A 17404-nucleotide genomic window follows, 5' to 3' on the forward strand; every position below is an offset into this window, starting at 1 on the left:
TTTTAACTAGAAGTGCTCGGAACAGCTGCAGAAAAAGACGATGGGTCGCCGCATACGCTCTCTGCTCATTCGAGAAAAAAAGGTCAGAAAAAACCTCTATATGGACACTCAGCCTTAGTTGGAGTCAGGAGGCTTTCACCTGACAACACTGTTATGTTTGATGGGCCTTAATGACTCCGTCTGTCTGCAGGATGCCCTTGAAATTCTTCGGGGCTTGGACTGTCTCCCCCCCCCCTCCAGCGTTGACAGCCCCTCCCCCCCTTCTGACATGAAGCAGGTTCATTGTTCGTGAAGGCAGGTCAGATAGTCGAGTGTGGGGAAGCTGACAAAGTAGCGGTTCTTGTTATCATAGAGGCAACAGACATGTGGGAGACAGCCAGCTGGATGGAGACTCCCAGTCGTCAGACTAATGGGTGGGAATGCACGGTGCATTGAATCATATACACCTGTTGAGTTGAACTTTACTGAACCTATTTTTGAACGTGTTGTTCAAATTTCCCCATGGATGTTAGTTTAGTTATGAAGAGTAGTTGAATATACGACCTACCATGACCTGAAGGCCTATTGAACTATATACTATGGACACATTATAGAGAAGTGGTTCTCAACCTGAGGGTTCAGCACACCTAGGAGGTCGAAGCAGAAATCAGGGCATATATAAATAACTGTATATATAATATAAATAACTGTATATATGTATATAACTGTAATAATAACTGTATTTACTGTACATAAATAACTGTATATATAAAATGATTTAAGGGGGCGCTGGATTATTTAGACGATATTATCATATGTGTATTAGTAACACAATTTCATTTTTAAATATCACGGTTATCGTCAAGACCGGTATATCGCGACAACCCTAGTTTCAGCCTCTCAGCTTCAATAAAGATAATGAAACAGACAACCTGAAAAATATAATTGTCAAAAGTGAAAAAACAAGGTCTTTTAATTAAAAACGTAACATGTGAGACATCAAAACATTTCAAAACTGATTTACAAAATGGATAGATAACAAAAATCTGCATTATGTGACTTCATGACAGACTTCCTCGTACTTCTTAAAGGTTCTTAATAAAACACATACAGTCAATACAGTAAAAAAAAAAAAAAAAAATGCAGATTCACCTATACTCTAAATTTTGATCACAAATTATACAATTATTTCCATAAAGTATAAAACACAGGGCACACCACGTCACTAACGTATAGTTGTTAACATCAGTGCTTCCGATAGCGTCAAAGATACACACAAAACATTTAACAAAGGAAAACAAGTTTGATGTAGGCTTTGCTCTAAAGGACATACATTATATTGTGACATGAATATCGGGAGTTTTCTCCATCTCAACGTGAAGACAGATATGTATAAGTTATTTAAAAACGTCCTCTCCAGTTCTCTCTGAGCAGTCTTTTCCATGATGGCAAAGGTGTGAGAAAAGAGCAGGTGCGAGTTCAGACATAGTCTCTCCTATCGTAGCCACTCGGGGCGAGCGACCTGGTTTGGGAGTACATCATCTTTGACGGTGGCCCGTACCTTTTCTCAGGTTGCGGGGGGCAGCTGGAGCACAGGATGCCCCCTCCAATGAGCAGAAATGCGGCTGCAGCCCAGCCCAGATACAGAGCCCCACCCATCTCCCTCTTCTGGCCCTCCGGTATGATGGGATTGTAGAACTCCATGATGATAGAGTGGGCAGACCACGACACCGGGATCAGCTGGGTCAGAGAAGCCATGATGAAGGATACCCCGGCGGCGATCATCACCCGAGCCTTGGCCGACTCGTCGTCCACACAGTTGGTGCATTTGGCCCCCATAATGGCCACCATGACTCCCAAGATGCCCAGCACGATGGAGACGATGGTGAGGGCGCGGGCGGCCTGAATATCTGCGCTCAGAGCCAACATGGAGTCGTAGATTTTGCACTGCATCTGGCCTGTGCTCTGGACCACGCAGCTCATCCAGATGCCCTCCCAGATGGTCTGCGCCGTGACGATGTTCACCCCGATGAAAGCGGACACTCTCCACATGGGCAAGGCGCAGGAGACGATGGCTGAGATCCATCCCAGGACAGCCAGAGCCACTCCAAGTATCTCCAGTCCCACTGAAGGCATGTCTGAACTATGTATGAGTCAAAGTGCACAGACGTCTTCTCTATCTGAGTAGCCAGCGGTGGATTGTGTATTCTCTGGAGTGCTGATGACTCATATAAGCAGCAGAAGGTGGAGTCACTTGGTTATTGGCCAGAGAGGAGTGCAACTCGTCTTCTGTCCCACCTTGTTTGAATGTAAAATCCCCAGCCTTGGCATGTGAACGGCCTCAGCTTAATCATTCAACTTCCTCGCCCCAGTAGCGCTCCCACCTATTTGGGTGAGGGGAGAGTAAACAGAGGGCTTGTCTCTCAGGTCTGGAGTAGTTAAAGGATAACAGACACGGTAAAGAATGGTGGATGAATGATTGAAAGTGGAAGACACACTATCAACTCCCTCAGGTTCCTCATTGTAATCCTCTCTGATTGAATCATGGCAACAATATTGCATCATTTTATGGTTTGTGTTATGAAGACTGCAAGTTGTACAAAAGGGTTGTGAAACATATTTTCCTTTAATTATTCCTTATTTATATGAAATGACTGCAGAGGGAAGAGGAGGCATGGTGGAAGTGGAAAAAAAAAGGTTTAAATGGATCAGGATAGTTCCTGGAAACCGGTGGGAGTGCTCTGATTATCTCAAGGGGGTACGGCTTTTTTATCCAGTGAATTTGATAAAACTATTATCCCAAGTTCTGTGGAAAGTCTGCCCGTTTCCATTTACTGTAACCGTCATCTTTTAACGGCCTGAGTGTGTGGGAGAAAATTGAAGTGAATCTGAATGAATGTTATGAACAATCTTGCAATACAGTGGAAAAACCAGCAGCTGTCTTTGGAGAGTAAATAAATACTGAGTAAGAAATACTGACGAGAGAAACCCCAAATGTTGCAGTGAGTGGATACGGAGTGATACAAAAATTCTTTCAAACATCTTTTTTTATACTTTATTTATTTATTTAAAATCAATACCATTTAAATGTACGCTTTATTTAGAATATTTTCGCTGGTTTACTTTGCTGTCAGACAGCCCCTTCCGACGGGGAAGTGAAGCCGTTAAGCCGCGGGCACACTGCCCGCATGAGGCTCGCGTGGCGTCTGCGTCGCATGGTGGCTGCGTGATGCAGGAGTCTGGTGTTCACACTAGACGCCTGTCGGCTGCGTGTCGGCTGCGTGTCCGCTGCGTGCCCGCTGCGTGTCCGCTGCCTGTCAGCTGTGTTTCTGCTGCTGCTGTCAGCCCTTTCTTTCTGCACAGAGTTTGCCTTTTAATGGCCATTTAACTTCATGATAAATATAATTTATATTTAGACAGAGAAAGGTTCAGAAACGTGTGGTGATTAGTAAATAATAGTGATAATCCACAATTAAAACTCCGTACTGTATTCATTTATGATGCTTTCCAAGTCACTGCTTGTTCCACATCACTGTCCGGCACATATTTCAGAATAAAAGGCTCGGGTTAACAAATGAAGGAATTCTGTGCCAAGGAGACCCGCTTTAAAATAAAAAATAAAAACAACAACACGCCACGCAGCAGCCACGCGAGCCTCATGCGGGCAGTGTGTCCACCACTTTATCTATGCTCTCTCGCCAAAGCCACCAGACTCCATTGGAAAAAAACCTTAATTTTACCTCGCAGAACACGGGAGCTACTGGTCTACCGTTGCCTCGATCAGTTAGCGTTATTGTGTGACTTTGGTTAGTTCGGATTCATCAAAGTCACACAACAACACAAACAAGCAAACCGATAGAGGTAGCGGTAGACCAGCAACCCCCGTGTTTTGCATGGCAAGGTAAAGTGGTGAAAATATTCTAAATATAGTGTGTACTTAAACAAATATTTATTTTTTTAGGTGTCTAAAATATGTTTTGTTGCTGCCCCCGTCCACAGCAGTACATTACCTTGCTCCTGTGCTGGTACTCCTGTCTGTTTCTTCAAACTGGGGTCGTGCCGACCATCATCTACTGTATGTAATACACAGACTATGGATAAGTACCTCATACAACCCCACTTCTAAACACCAGAAATATCCCTTTAAAAATAATTTCATTTAGAAACAACAAGATAAGGAAATATTGCTCAACTATGTTGGAGTGTGTGCTGCTACGTGATTACGTGATGCTAAAAACAGCTTTTCACAGCTGCCTAGTAAACCCTGGGAAGTTAATAACTGAGACCACATGCGGGAACTGCAATGCAAACAAGACAGAACTCCTGTAAACATACAGCATATGCATGTGGAGGGCACACAGGAAAATCATTTATGAACAGCATAAGTATAACTCTCAGGACATAGACATGTTTCTAGAGATGATTCCAAGGACCACAAAGGGAGACGAGACCAATGTGTTGGAAGCTGAAACAATTGTCTGTGTGCACAAGGGCGGGGGGTCTTATCAGTGTCCTTGCTCTGAAGGTCGTAAAGTGCATCAGGGGTTTCAACCTCAATTTAACTTGTGCACGTGCCACAGAAAATGACCCTCCTGAATACACACTCAGACCTCCAGTAGCTTTACTATAATACCTCGTCACACTCTGAATCTGCACAGCACATCCGTCAAATTGCAGTTTATAAAAAAAGGAAGAGACTGAAAATAAAGGGGGGTTGCTTTACCAACGTGATGCGGTGACTAATCAAAAGCTTTACTTTGCCTTTTAAACGCACCATGTATTTGATGAGTGTGCAATAACCCAACATTATCTCACAAGTTTCTGATGGCTGCTTGAGGCCATGAAGGAAACGTGGGTCTGTAAAGCCGAAGTTATACTTTCCACGTCAGCAAATACGTGGGGGTTCACTGGTGGGGTCCGTGTGACCTAAATTTTGTCATCAGAGGGTGTACGCATAGGCTCTGTGTGGACGTCCGCGTATCTGCAATTCCTTGTGACCGTGCGGACCTGCCAAAACTACTATGCGTCCGTGGTGTCCACGATCTACTCCCGAAGGAATCATAGACGATCGAAACACTACCAACCCCCAAATGTTGTAACATTTCATTTTTTATAATCTCTCTCTTGTGCAGACTTTGCTTGTAAATGTAGGCGTTTCAGCAAAGATATCATGCTTGTTGTTGTGATTTGTTGGAACTCCTATGGAGTAGTAGCTGGTGCTCTTACGGTAGATATTGCATGGATGTTTGTCTGCTCTAACTCCTGACTGGGAGTCAGCCTGACATAACACATGACTGCACCGCTGGGCTCAGTAACACAATCCTGCCAGCAGGGTCTGCGGTCACTCAAAGGGGAGTTTTCAGGACATTTAGAAGCCTTTCGTTTTAGATCATTAACCTCATTCTTCAGGCCAAAGCAAGTTAAGAAAGCAAGAAATGTTTTCAACCTGCATCTTTGTTGCTTGTTCTTTTATTACTTGTGTGTTGCTTTTAAATCAGGAGTACTGAATTGCCATGCAAGTTTGTATAACTTCTATAAATTGTAGTATGTTGTAAAATCAAGCAGGGGGCGACTCCTCTGGTTGCAAAAAGAAGTCTGATTGTATAGAAGTCTATGAGAAAATGAGCCTACTTCTCTCTTGATTTATTACCTCAGTAAACATTGTAAACATGAGTTTATGGCCTCAATCACTAGTTTCAAGTCTTCTTCAATACAGCATGATGTTCATTTAGTAAATTATGGTCCCATTTAGAGTCAAATAGACCATAAAGCAGGGGATGCTTTAGGACGTGGCTACCTTGTGATTGACAGGTCGCTACCACGCCGTTGTCCGGTCTGGGAGTTGTCCGTGTTTTCATCTCACAACTTTAACCCTTTCACAGTGTGTTTTCAGATCAGGAAAGTTTATTATAACCTCTTTGGTCACCTAAATACGTCTTATTCAGCGTTCGGTTGTACTTAGCTCCACCCTCTCGTGTCACTTCTGGTTGCAAACAGCCCACATGGCGGACACATTGTTGGTAATGTTGTTGGTAAATCCAAAGAGGCGTTATTTTTCCTACAGTACCTTCTGTTGTTTTGTCATTTAGATTTTTTAAAGATTTGAGTCTTAGAGTATTTAGATGCACTTTTATTGTAGTGAATCCCGGCTGGGGAGTAAAGTAAACAGTTGGAAACCATCTGATCAATAGGGTCTTTGTGGCTCAGCTTGGACTCGGTTACAGTGCAGGCTTTGCAGAAGGAGACTTTTATCTCTCACTCGGTTTCACTCTCGCAAATGGAGGACAGGCTACAATGGAAGGTAGGCATAAGGTGCTCCTCTGAAACAAGCCACTCATTGTTTCTCTCCCCCATTTACACTGAAATAAAATACCTCATTTTGGCGTGCACCTCTTATTGGTCAGACTCTGCTGAGCTCTACAGCTGGCGTCTGCCCCTGTTTCTGCATACCAAAGAACTCATGCAGGCATAGTTGTTATGTTACACTTAATTTGACCATCAATTTCAGACTCATGGCATTAACGTGTTAACTCCACCATGAAGAAGGCTTGAAAACAAGGACATTCTTGTAAAAGTTGTGTTCTTTTATTCATGATCATATAAAAAAACTTGCTTTAATCAGAAGTAATCTGGGTAGACATTATGCATTTATTTAAGATCAGACAACATCTTAATGTTTCTTAGAAAAAAGCCAAAACATACAAGTAAAAGAATGTTTGAAATAAAATATTAAGGCAATATAAGATGCCCACCATTACAGAAAAAATGGTCATAACAAAAACACATCATGAAACATCAGTGATTCGTACTTAATATCCAGGAAAGGGATGCAAAACATTTTTTTAATTGTTGATTAATCTGTTGATTATTTTCTTGATTAATCAATTAGTTGTATGGTCTATAAAATGTCAGAAAATGGTGAAAAATGAGCCCAAGATGACGTCCTCAAATGTCTTGTTTTGTCCACAACTCAAAGATATTCAGTTTACTGTCATAAAGGAGTAAAGAAACCAGAAAATATTCACATTTAAGAAGCTGCAATCAGAGGATTTTTCCTTTTTTTTCTTAATAAAAATTACTCAAACCAATAATCTAAATATTTGGCGATTAATTTAATAGTTGACAACTAATCGATTAATCGATTGTTGCAGCTCTAGTCCAAGCCCAAGGTGCTGCATTAACATCCATGCACTAGTAGTCATCATATGTTCATCTGCGCCCACATGCCACATGTTCATACATAGTCTCTTCTGGGGTATCCGTTGACTGACATAATCTTGACAGCGGAGTAGTCCACCCGGGGAGGCATGGAGCCGCCACCACTCGCTGCTGTAGCTGCTGTGGACGGACAGGAGCAACAGAGCAGGGCTCCCCCTAGAATGAGGAGGCAGGAGGAAGCCCAGCCAAAGTACAGAGCATTACCGAACTCCCTCTTCCCCGTCTCCTCCAGCATCGGGTCGTAGAAACCCAGCACGATGGCGTGCGCCGTCCAGGACACAGCCACCAGCAGCAGCAGCCCAGCCACCACGAAGGTTACTCCAGCGGCCACCACGAGCCGCGGTTTACTGCTCACGTCCCGGCTACAGTTGGTGCACTTGGCACCGGCCACCGACAGACCGATTCCCACAATGCACAGCACCATGGAGACGATGACCAAGGCACGAGCTGCTTGCAAGTCCACCGGCAGCCCCAGCATGGAGTCGTGCACCCTGCAGTGCATCTGACCTGTGCTCTGCACGGAACAGTTCATCCACAAGCCTTCCCAGATCACCTGGGAGATGACAATGTTCTGACCGATGTAGGCGGCCACCCGCCACATGGGCAGGCCGCAGGCCACCATCACCCCCAGCCAGCCGGCCACGGTCAGGATCATCCCGAGGATCTCCAAGCCTGCAGAGTACATCGTTGGAGCTGGGGACGAAGAGGGAGCTTAACAAGACTCTGGTCCAGGGCTCTGTGGGATAGAAGGCCCTCTGTGTCCGCAGGCTCAACCCTCCTGAGATGAAGGCGATATCGGATCCCGTTGGCTCAACGTCCTGCATAAGACTTTTAGTGAGCGAGAAAGAGAGAGGGAGAAACAGATTCTACCTTCTTTATACAGCTTAGACGACTGAAGGTGGAGTCAGCTCAAGGTGGCATCGTGTTTACCTTCAAACTACACTTACAAAAGGAAATACTCTCATATTTTACAACTGGAATTGGCGTCGCATGTGAAAACCATCTGTATTCTCTCTGAAAACATATTTTATCAAGTACCTGTATAGTCTCAGACACCAGTAAACATGTTAAATACACTCGGATTCTGGAGGATAGTGTTGTCTCAAACCACATTTACATTAGAAATGCTTACACTAACCATTTAGTCAGTTCTGATTATACTATATTATATAAAGATGCTTGAACCAGCGTTCCTTTTTAAGTCTTTTTTTTAGTATCTGTGTATGAGACATGCGACAACCTTGAAGAGAATTGCTGAATCACTATCTGAATGAGATCTCCGTGCAAGAAAAAAGAGCAACAATGACGGGCCTTGTGTTTTACTGGTCAGCTACATAATCCCTCCTGGGAGAAGAAAACCCCGCTGGGTTTGAGTTCACAGGCCTCATTGTCAGTGGACATGTTTGAGGCGTTATCCTTTAAAATGGAGGTAACATAGTTAAATATTTAGATTAGGGCTGTCAAAGTTAACACGATAATAACGTGTTAATGCAAGGTCATTTTAACGCCAATAATTTTGCGATTTTTAGGTCGTAGTATGGCAGCTGCCAATTCTCTGGTGCTTGCTGTTGTTTCCCTTTTCCCTGGTGTTTTTTTGGTTGAGTTGCTGAGTGATTAGAGGGTTATTCAGTTCACCTGTTGCGCAGGGTGTGGGGACTGGCTCTTAAATGATAGTTGAGAGCAGCTTGGTGCATTCCCCTCTTGGCCAATCAGGGTGTAACGACGCCCTTTCTGTAGGGCTTAAAAGAGGAGGGAAACTGCACACCCAGTGTCATTCTGATCTCTCCTTCACTCAATGCAACATGTGTTATCAGCTTTACCAGAAACTCTGGTCTGTTTTGGGCCCTTTTGGGATTCTGTGATCTTTGTGTTTTGTTTGTTGAGAGTGTTGACTCCTAGTTGGGGAAACAAGTTAAGTGCCAACCAATTAGGTTACCTGCACTGGGACGTTTAGGTACTATTTGTGCAACGATCTGGCTTGCCTTACAATAGCCTAACGCCTGCAGGCTGTATTTTTGTATTCTATTCATTTGTTGATTTTCAATGAAACCCTTTATACCCATTTCTTTTAGTGTATTTTATTTGGGAAAACTTTAAAGGAGGGTAAAAGGAAAAACACAAACCAATATTTCAGTTTCCTTAATTGTTTGTTAATATAGAGGCATTTGTTCATTATTATTATTAAGAAGGCATTTTATTTTATATTATTATGTGGATGGGAACTGTTTTTCAGTCTTCTGACTGAACAACTAAAGTCTGGGGAACTCAGTACCGCCACAGTAGTGTGCTCAGTTTTAAAGCCAGAGTGAAGATCCTGACATCATATGAAACTAGAAAACTTAATAAATCCATCGCTTGGACAAGGAGGTTAAATAACGCTCTGAACTTTTTGGCGAGGAAAAACTGTCATGGCCATTTTCAAAGGGCTTCCTTCAGCTCTGACCTCAAGAACTGTGAATGTAAATGGGTTCTATGGGTACCCACGAGTCTCCCCTTTACAGACATGCCCACTTTATGATAATCACATGCAGTTTGGGGCAAGTCATAGTCAAGTCAGCACACTGACACACTGACAGCTGTTGTTCCCTGTTGGGCTGCAGTTTGCCATGTTATGATTGGAGCATATTGTTTTATGCTAAATGCAGTACCTGTGAGGGTTTCTGGACAATATCTGTCATTGTTTTGTGTTGTTAATTGATTTACAATAATAAATATATACATACATTTGCATAAAGCAGCATATTTGCCCACTCCCATGTTGATAAGAGTATTAAATACTTGACAAATCTCCCTTTAAGGTACATTTTGAACGATTAAATATTTGAATGGATTGACAGCCCAAATTTAAATCAACAAAATGCGCTGAGGATATCAGCCTGAAGCAGATAATAATCTTTTGAATCTCCAGGGGACATCCCATTGCAAACGTGAAACCATAAATACACACCCGGGACTTAATGATAGGTCGTCTGTGTAACTAATCCCTTCAGTAAATACCCCCTTTTGTATATGACAGAGAGGACAAAGGCCATATTTAGTTTTAGGCCAAAACATTACTTTCTGAGCAAGTCAATCAAACAAAAACTATAAATTATTGTGATCTCGCATTTCATCTATAATTTGAATTACGATTATATATGTGAAGCTGAAAATTCTCACCTGAAAATCTAAACACAAAAAGCAAAGTGAGGTGAAAAAGGCCCAGAAATATCATCATTATCATTTCTTTTTTTAGCCTTCACAAAATCCTGCATCACATCTGTGATGTCTTTATGAGTCAACATCATCCTTTTGTGACGCTGAACACTAAATGAATCAAAGGATAGCTTGTTGTTTCATAGACAAGGGGGCCGTTGAGGTCAGCTGGCCGGCGAGCTCTGTGTCATTACAGGCTTTCCTCTAATCAACAGAGGTCACCTGGGGTCAGTGGTCAGGATGAGTATCTCTGTTATCTTGTGGTTAACCCCCCTTCCACAGACATACATGTACACACATACTCACCCTCCCATCCTCCCACACAAACACAGACACACATCTGACAGGAATCTTAGCATCTGGACCATTTTACTGGCAAAGTGATTTTACATTATTGTGCATCAGTAAAAAGAATAAGCAAAAACATGTATCCTAATCCTTCTTCCATCAGCTTGAATATTTTCATTTAGTTCAGAAAATGTGGCTTTTTTAAAAACTTCATCTTAAAGGGCCTGTTTGTAACTTTTTAAGCGTATAAATGTACCGGGTCGGGACACATGCGCGCTCGCATATGCGCGTTCGCGTGTGGCCGCTGCCTCTCCTCCTCTGCCTGCTTGCCTTCACTCAGACAGAGCGCACATTCTCGCTCAGCTCGCTCCACCTCTGGACGTGAACGCGCGCTCACTCCACACTGCAGAAGAGTTAGTTTAGCTCTGAGAATATCTAGTGAATGTACAGTGGACGTTTGGGCAGAAATAAATGCTGCAGCTCCTCCAGACCAACAGAGGTTTTCCGTGTCTTGTGAAGTGACGGATGGAGCTCTGCAGAGAGACACGTTGTCGTCTCGTTACCGACCGGGTGCCGGTGTCTCCCTGTTCACTCCGGCTGTGGGCGGATACGAGACGACAACTCGCTGCAGAGCCCCGCTGCCTCAGCCTGCGCTGAGGCAGGAAAAGACAACACTAGGATCAGATCTTAATCATGTTCATGGAGAGACCTTCGTCTGGTCAGCTAACATTACTGCCAAGCAGCTGAAATATAGAGTGATATTGTGGTTTTAGCTGACGTGTGTCGCCTCACTGTTTTGAGCGATGCTCGTTCATGTCTATGTAGAACAAGCAAGCGCGAGCTCGACGCTGACTTTCGTTGATTTCACGGCCACAGGTGTCGCTGTTAACAAGCATTTCTGAAAGTTACAAATAGTCCCTTTAAGTTTCCGGTAATCTTTCTTTAAAGACATTTCTCCAGGTGTTATTGAGAGAAAACCTCAGTGCAAAATGCGCCAGAGATGGCTGCTTTGGCATCATAATGTCAGCTGCAGAATAAAAGTCACACTTAATGTTCACATATGTTCAGTACACACAGTATGTATGTATTTACCCTTTAATAACAATTTCATGTCAGGTATAACCAAGAGCAAAAATTGCAAAATCCAAGAACTAGTTTTGAGAAATACTGTTGTTTGTATTTATTATAAAAAGATGCTAAGGTGAAAAGTCGGCACATCTTAATGCAAATATTTTAACATATTTCATATTTTTTTATATATATTTTGTTCTTATTTTAGTAGTTATATTTCTTTCTTACATAATTTACACATTACATACTCCTTTATTTCTATTTTCTTACATTTCTTGTTTATACAAGAGCAACTGTAACGGACAAATTTATCCCCGGGGATCAATAAAGTATTTCTGATCTGATCTGATCTGATAGAAAGGGAAGGTTAAAACATTTGGGAGGTCAGAAACAATGCATATGATCCAGGATAGACTTTGGAGACTTTTCAAGAGACTGTAACTGTTTATGTGCATAACAGTGTAAGTGTATGTTTTTACAGGCAGGGGGAGCTACTATTGCATTATCTCTGTGTGCCTGTGTTTGTCTGGTTTTGCAGAAAACACTCTTCATTAGGATTTTGTCTGTTTACGGAGTGACAGTAATAGAAGATTAACGTGTGCATTGCTGATATCAGATCTTTACAAAACAAGGCTGAGTCAATTTAACATCTTTTAAATCTCTTTTTAAACAAACATCTGGGAGCTTCTCCTGATTTTACTTTTTCTATTCCTTACATTACTGGCATTGGTTTTTATCTGTTTTTATAGAGTGATTTTATAATTTGTTGATTTGCATGAAGCACTTTGTAACTTGGGTTTTAAAAAATTGCTCTAAGATTATTGTTATTATATTATAAAAGCACTGACAGGGATGCTTAAAAGGGTTGATTTCAAAAGCATTTGCATCCAAATTGTATTTTTACCCCTCAGTTATTTCTGACGTGTCCAACACACAAAATGCTCATAAATCAATCAGATGTTGTTTTCTTCCTCTGGTTTTGATTTGCGGCTGGCAGCTGTCTCCGTACAAGGAGTGTTCAAGAGAAGGGAGTTTCTGCTTCCAGTGAAATATATGTTTGTGTCTTGGAACCTCTAACAACCAGAGGTCAGAACACCAGGCAACTCTGGATTACCAGATAAAGTCAGATAAAACCAGATACAAACTGAATCATAACAGCAGACGTGATTGGCTGATGTTGCCGTCTTGGCAGTGACGACACGGCGTAACTCCCAGCTAATCCAAAAATGGGCAAAGAGGTGGATTGTTGGTGGAGCTGAGGCGGGACTGGGTGATGCAACAGAGCAGACAACTAGCAGCTAGCGACCTGAGATGGCACACACCTGTCACTCAAAGCGGCAACGCCCTCATTTATGCCTAACTTTAAGCCTTAATATAATTTAAACGGGTGAGTTATATAAAATTTCAACCCTGTACAGTTGTCATGAACGGGGAAATTAGCTATAGAGACCGAAACAGTTTTTGTACAAAGCTGTAAACATGTTTATTTCCGCTGTAAAGTTGGGCACTTTAACATGGAGGTCTGTGGGGATTGACTTGACTTTGGAGCCTCAATTGGCCATTTGAAGAACTGGAGTTTTTGGCACTTCCACATTGGCTTCTTTTCTCAGCAACAGAGGTTAGCGCTTGGGTGCACCACTCGAAATTGTCACAGAGCGCTCAAAGTTTAAACTATTTCAACTTTGACCTTGTTTGCCGCTGACCTTTTCAAAAGACAACCAATGAGATATCAGTTACAACTGTGGTTGTTGTTGCCTAGAAACAGTGAATGGCGTTCCTTGCCCACTTTCTTATACTTGCGCTGCGCTTTGCCTTTGCAAGGCTCTGCGCCTGAAGTGCGTGTGAAGGCAGCTTAAAAGCCGTTTCACACCAAGCATGGATTTTCGTCCAAAAAATCACATGGAGATTTATAAAAACTGGAAAAAATATTTGGACGGACCTCAATTTCAGTAACTAATGAGCTTTTTTTCTGTCCTATGGGACATTTTTCAGGCTATTGTTGTCAATGCAGAAAATTTGCATACGTGTTTTCCCGCATTTTCTTATCACACTGGTGAGAAACGGCTTTAAGAATGCAAATACCCTGTCATACGTCATAAAACATGTAAAACAATCATGACGATACCATAACTGATACTTAGCCACTCCATTCTTGCAGTATTCAATACACAACTCATCATTATGAGACTTATAATAATAATAAAGCATGTGCAAGTGGTGTGTAGTTACTCTGAAATAGTATGCAGAACATCACTGAAACTTTGGCAACTCAGATTCAGTCTGAGGCGAGTAGTGTTGCTATGTACAATCAGTTACTTTAGTTTAAAAAACACACCGATAACATCATGCTTTTTTTCTAAAGGTCAAACAATATCTTACTCAATCTGACAAAAAGAGACTGATTTACATTTTGGCTTGGTCTGTCTCGACCTTTGCAATCCTCTTTTCACTTGACTTTGAGAAATCTGTGGACACACACCGCACCCATTACAACAACACGTAGAATATTACACCTGTATTACATCTGTGTGGTTGGAAGATTTGACATTTAAAGCTTGTTATTAGGTTTCAGGTTTCTTGATTTGCGTATGAAGAACTAGATTTACCTCCAGTAAAATGCATGGGGAGGCTGCCTTTGTTTTCTACCAAAATGTATGAACAGCATGTTGAATTGTTTACTGTCCTTAATTCAACTTTAAGTTAAATCACATGATGAGATAGACATTTATGTAAAAATTGATTCACATTTTAAATAATTTCATTCCACTCATTGGATGCCATACTATATGTACCAATTTACACTCATTACGCACATCATGTTGTTTGCTGGGTGGATACAACAGATTGCTCCATAGATGTTTATCCCTGAATAACAGGCCATTCTGTGCTCTTTCATTTAGGGAGTTCACCAGTTTTCTCTGCAGGTGCAGCACCGTGAGTAATCATAACCTGGAAATATACATGTAGCCGCTTGCAGAGCACCTTGCTGAGCATTCACCTGTTATGGGAACGGGAGCGAGTCTGACCGGTTTCCATGAGGGGCTGGTGTTTACTATGGGCTGTTGTTGTTTCACAGTAAGCTTTCCTTAATACTAACTATTTGTGAACAATAACGTCTACATTCACATTCAATTCAAACCTTTTAATTCTTTAGATTTTGTTTGTTGTTGAAGTTACAGAATTTCCAAGGAAGCAAATGTTGTTCCAGTATATTTGTTCAAAGCCAAAATACGCCATAATCCCTACCGCTAACGGAAAATACAAATGAGGAAAGTGTCCCCAGGCAAAAAATACAAACCCTCAGCCACTCCCGGTTTCACAACCAAAATGACTTCTATCCTGATGATTGTGTTGCCTCTGTTAGCCCTTATTACATTTACACTATCTGACTTTCACACATTTACCTGATATGCTCATTTAGACAAACATCAGATGGGATCTGCAGCTCCTATACGTCACCAACATAAAATTAACAAAATAGACCAGAAAGTACATTTAATCCAGTACTGTACTTAAGTACAAATCTGAGGTACTTGTACTTCCATTTCATTCAATTTTATACTTCATTTGAGAGGCAAATATTCTACTTTTTACTCCACTACATTTGTCTGACGTTAGCTTTAGTTACACATTACAGTTTCCCCTTCCTGCACATTGAAAACCACGTATCTCCAGATGTGTTGAAGTTGAATGTTTGTGATAAGCTGAAAGATGAAGTGTTCTTTTATGTGTTGAGAAAATCCTAAATGGCTAAATAAACTCTTTAAAAAGCCTCTCGGATCAGCTGGAAAATGCATCGTCACAAAGCTGAAAACAGGCTGTTTTTCTGACTTTTTAGAGATACGTGTTTCTCACAGGACAGCGACACTACAATCATATGATGATCTTATACACATTGATGCATTGCTGTAGATCAAACCAGCCAACAGTATATAAAGGAGTTTAAAACATCTATAGCAGTAAAATGCAACATACACATTAATGCAGCTGTAATATTAGTAGTAGTAATAGTAAAACACTGATGAGTACTTTTACGTTTGATACTTAAGTAAGGTTTTGAATGCAGGGCTTTTACTTGTAGTGGAGTATTTCCACAGTTTGGAATTGATACTTATACTTTAATAGAGGATCTGAATACGTCTTCCACCACTGAAAGAGTCAGTATATTGTTTGATATGTAGAGATATTGTACACTATTGATATCATTTTTTTTAAATCAGATCTTCTCTAAGAGATCTGTAAAAATCTCTTCAACAGTCTCTTGAAGACTTCAGGTTTCTGTTTGTGTCATGTGACGCATCATGCCCAAACACGCATGACTCACACAAGCATACTTACCGTGCCTAAATTACCCACTGAAACTGTGACTGGCACCTGGACAATGGCCTCGAGGCTCGCTGTGATGACATCACACGCCAAATACAGACATGGTCCGCCCACACAGATACACACACACACGTACCTGTACGTCCCACTCTGACACATGAAACTACTTGTAGCTTTTTTTACCCAAACAAAGTAACTAAGGACAATTCTCATTACATCACTAAATATTACTAAATCCCCTCATCGTATTTGATGCCTGGTACAGTGTAGTAATGAGCTTAAAGTACTAAACTACTTAAAATACCACATTCTAGCATATATCACCTTAAAATATTCATATAGTGACTTGTGATTTAGCTCTGTTGTATTCACCTTGTGGTGTACCCAACATCATCTTTCATTTATCATATCATATAACATGTTTTTTTGAAGCAACTCAACAGTGAGTTTATGATATTTTTACATACGATATTGGTGTAATATCATCATATAGGGACTGAGAGTCTGTCCTGTCCAGACTCTCTTCAGGTTTTACTCTGTAAACAGCCTGCTCGCACGAAAAGGCGCATGGATGCCACGATAATGCGCAGGGCATGTAGCGTGCAATAAGAAAACCATTCTTGCTTTAGGTGTGCATGTGTATGCCATGTAGTCTGTACCGACTGCAATGTAAACGCTCTGCGTGAATATGCTACGTTTAGAGCTAGTGATGTAGAATAAAAAGTAAGAAAGACTGCTTATGGCGGGCAGGAGGCGAGGTGGATGGGTCAAACAAACACAGGACTTTCAACCAGGACACCAGTGTTACTTTAATGACGTTGATGTTTTTATGTTATGTTGTTTACCTACATATTTTACTTACCATGATGTCTTTCCTAAACCTAACTAAGTGGTTTTATTGCCTACATCACAGTTTTGTTGCGTGGCGTTCAAATGACACGCAAAAAGCCTAATATGCGTCCTCATGACATGTAAAATGTCATGTCCTGCTATTTATACGCCCTCCTGTGAGACCAGGTTGCTGTAAAACTTGAAAAAAAGTTTAAAAAGTATAGCAAAAAATATCATCCTCAATGTCAACAATTTGACTACAGTGTGAATAAAATCAGCAGCATTGCCAGTTTTGGTTTAAATATTTGAATCGATTGACAGCCCTAACGTATATACTATATTAGTATTCTATAACTTATGACTCATTTATGTCAAACTTAATTAAGCATAAAGTATAAAAGTGTATTTAAAAGACTAAACTGCCTCCAAAATAGAAAAGGCCCGGGTCAGGGGGCCACTTCAAGGAGTACCAGACAGACAACACTGTAGGAACACC

General features: G+C 41.4%; 2 protein-coding genes across 2 annotated transcripts; both read right to left on the reverse strand.

The window, feature by feature from the left end:
- Window positions 1–929: 929 nt before the first annotated feature.
- Window positions 930–2207, reverse strand: LOC119490829 (claudin-4-like). Its single transcript, XM_037774324.1, has 2 exons — window positions 1390–2207; window positions 930–1285 (listed from the first exon to the last, which is right to left on the reverse strand). The coding sequence occupies exon 1, from the start codon at window positions 2113–2115 to the stop codon at window positions 1459–1461; it is 657 nt and encodes a 218-aa protein (XP_037630252.1). The 5' UTR covers window positions 2116–2207; the 3' UTR covers window positions 930–1285; window positions 1390–1458.
- A 4866-nt stretch (window positions 2208–7073) lies between these two features.
- Window positions 7074–8338, reverse strand: LOC119491013 (claudin-4). Its single transcript, XM_037774577.1, has one exon. The coding sequence runs from the start codon at window positions 7880–7882 to the stop codon at window positions 7214–7216; it is 669 nt and encodes a 222-aa protein (XP_037630505.1). The 5' UTR covers window positions 7883–8338; the 3' UTR covers window positions 7074–7213.
- Between the last annotated feature and the right edge of the window lie 9066 nt (window positions 8339–17404).

This window comes from Sebastes umbrosus, chromosome 7 (assembly GCF_015220745.1).
Source record: "Sebastes umbrosus isolate fSebUmb1 chromosome 7, fSebUmb1.pri, whole genome shotgun sequence".
Lineage (NCBI taxonomy): Eukaryota > Metazoa > Chordata > Actinopteri > Perciformes > Sebastidae > Sebastes > Sebastes umbrosus.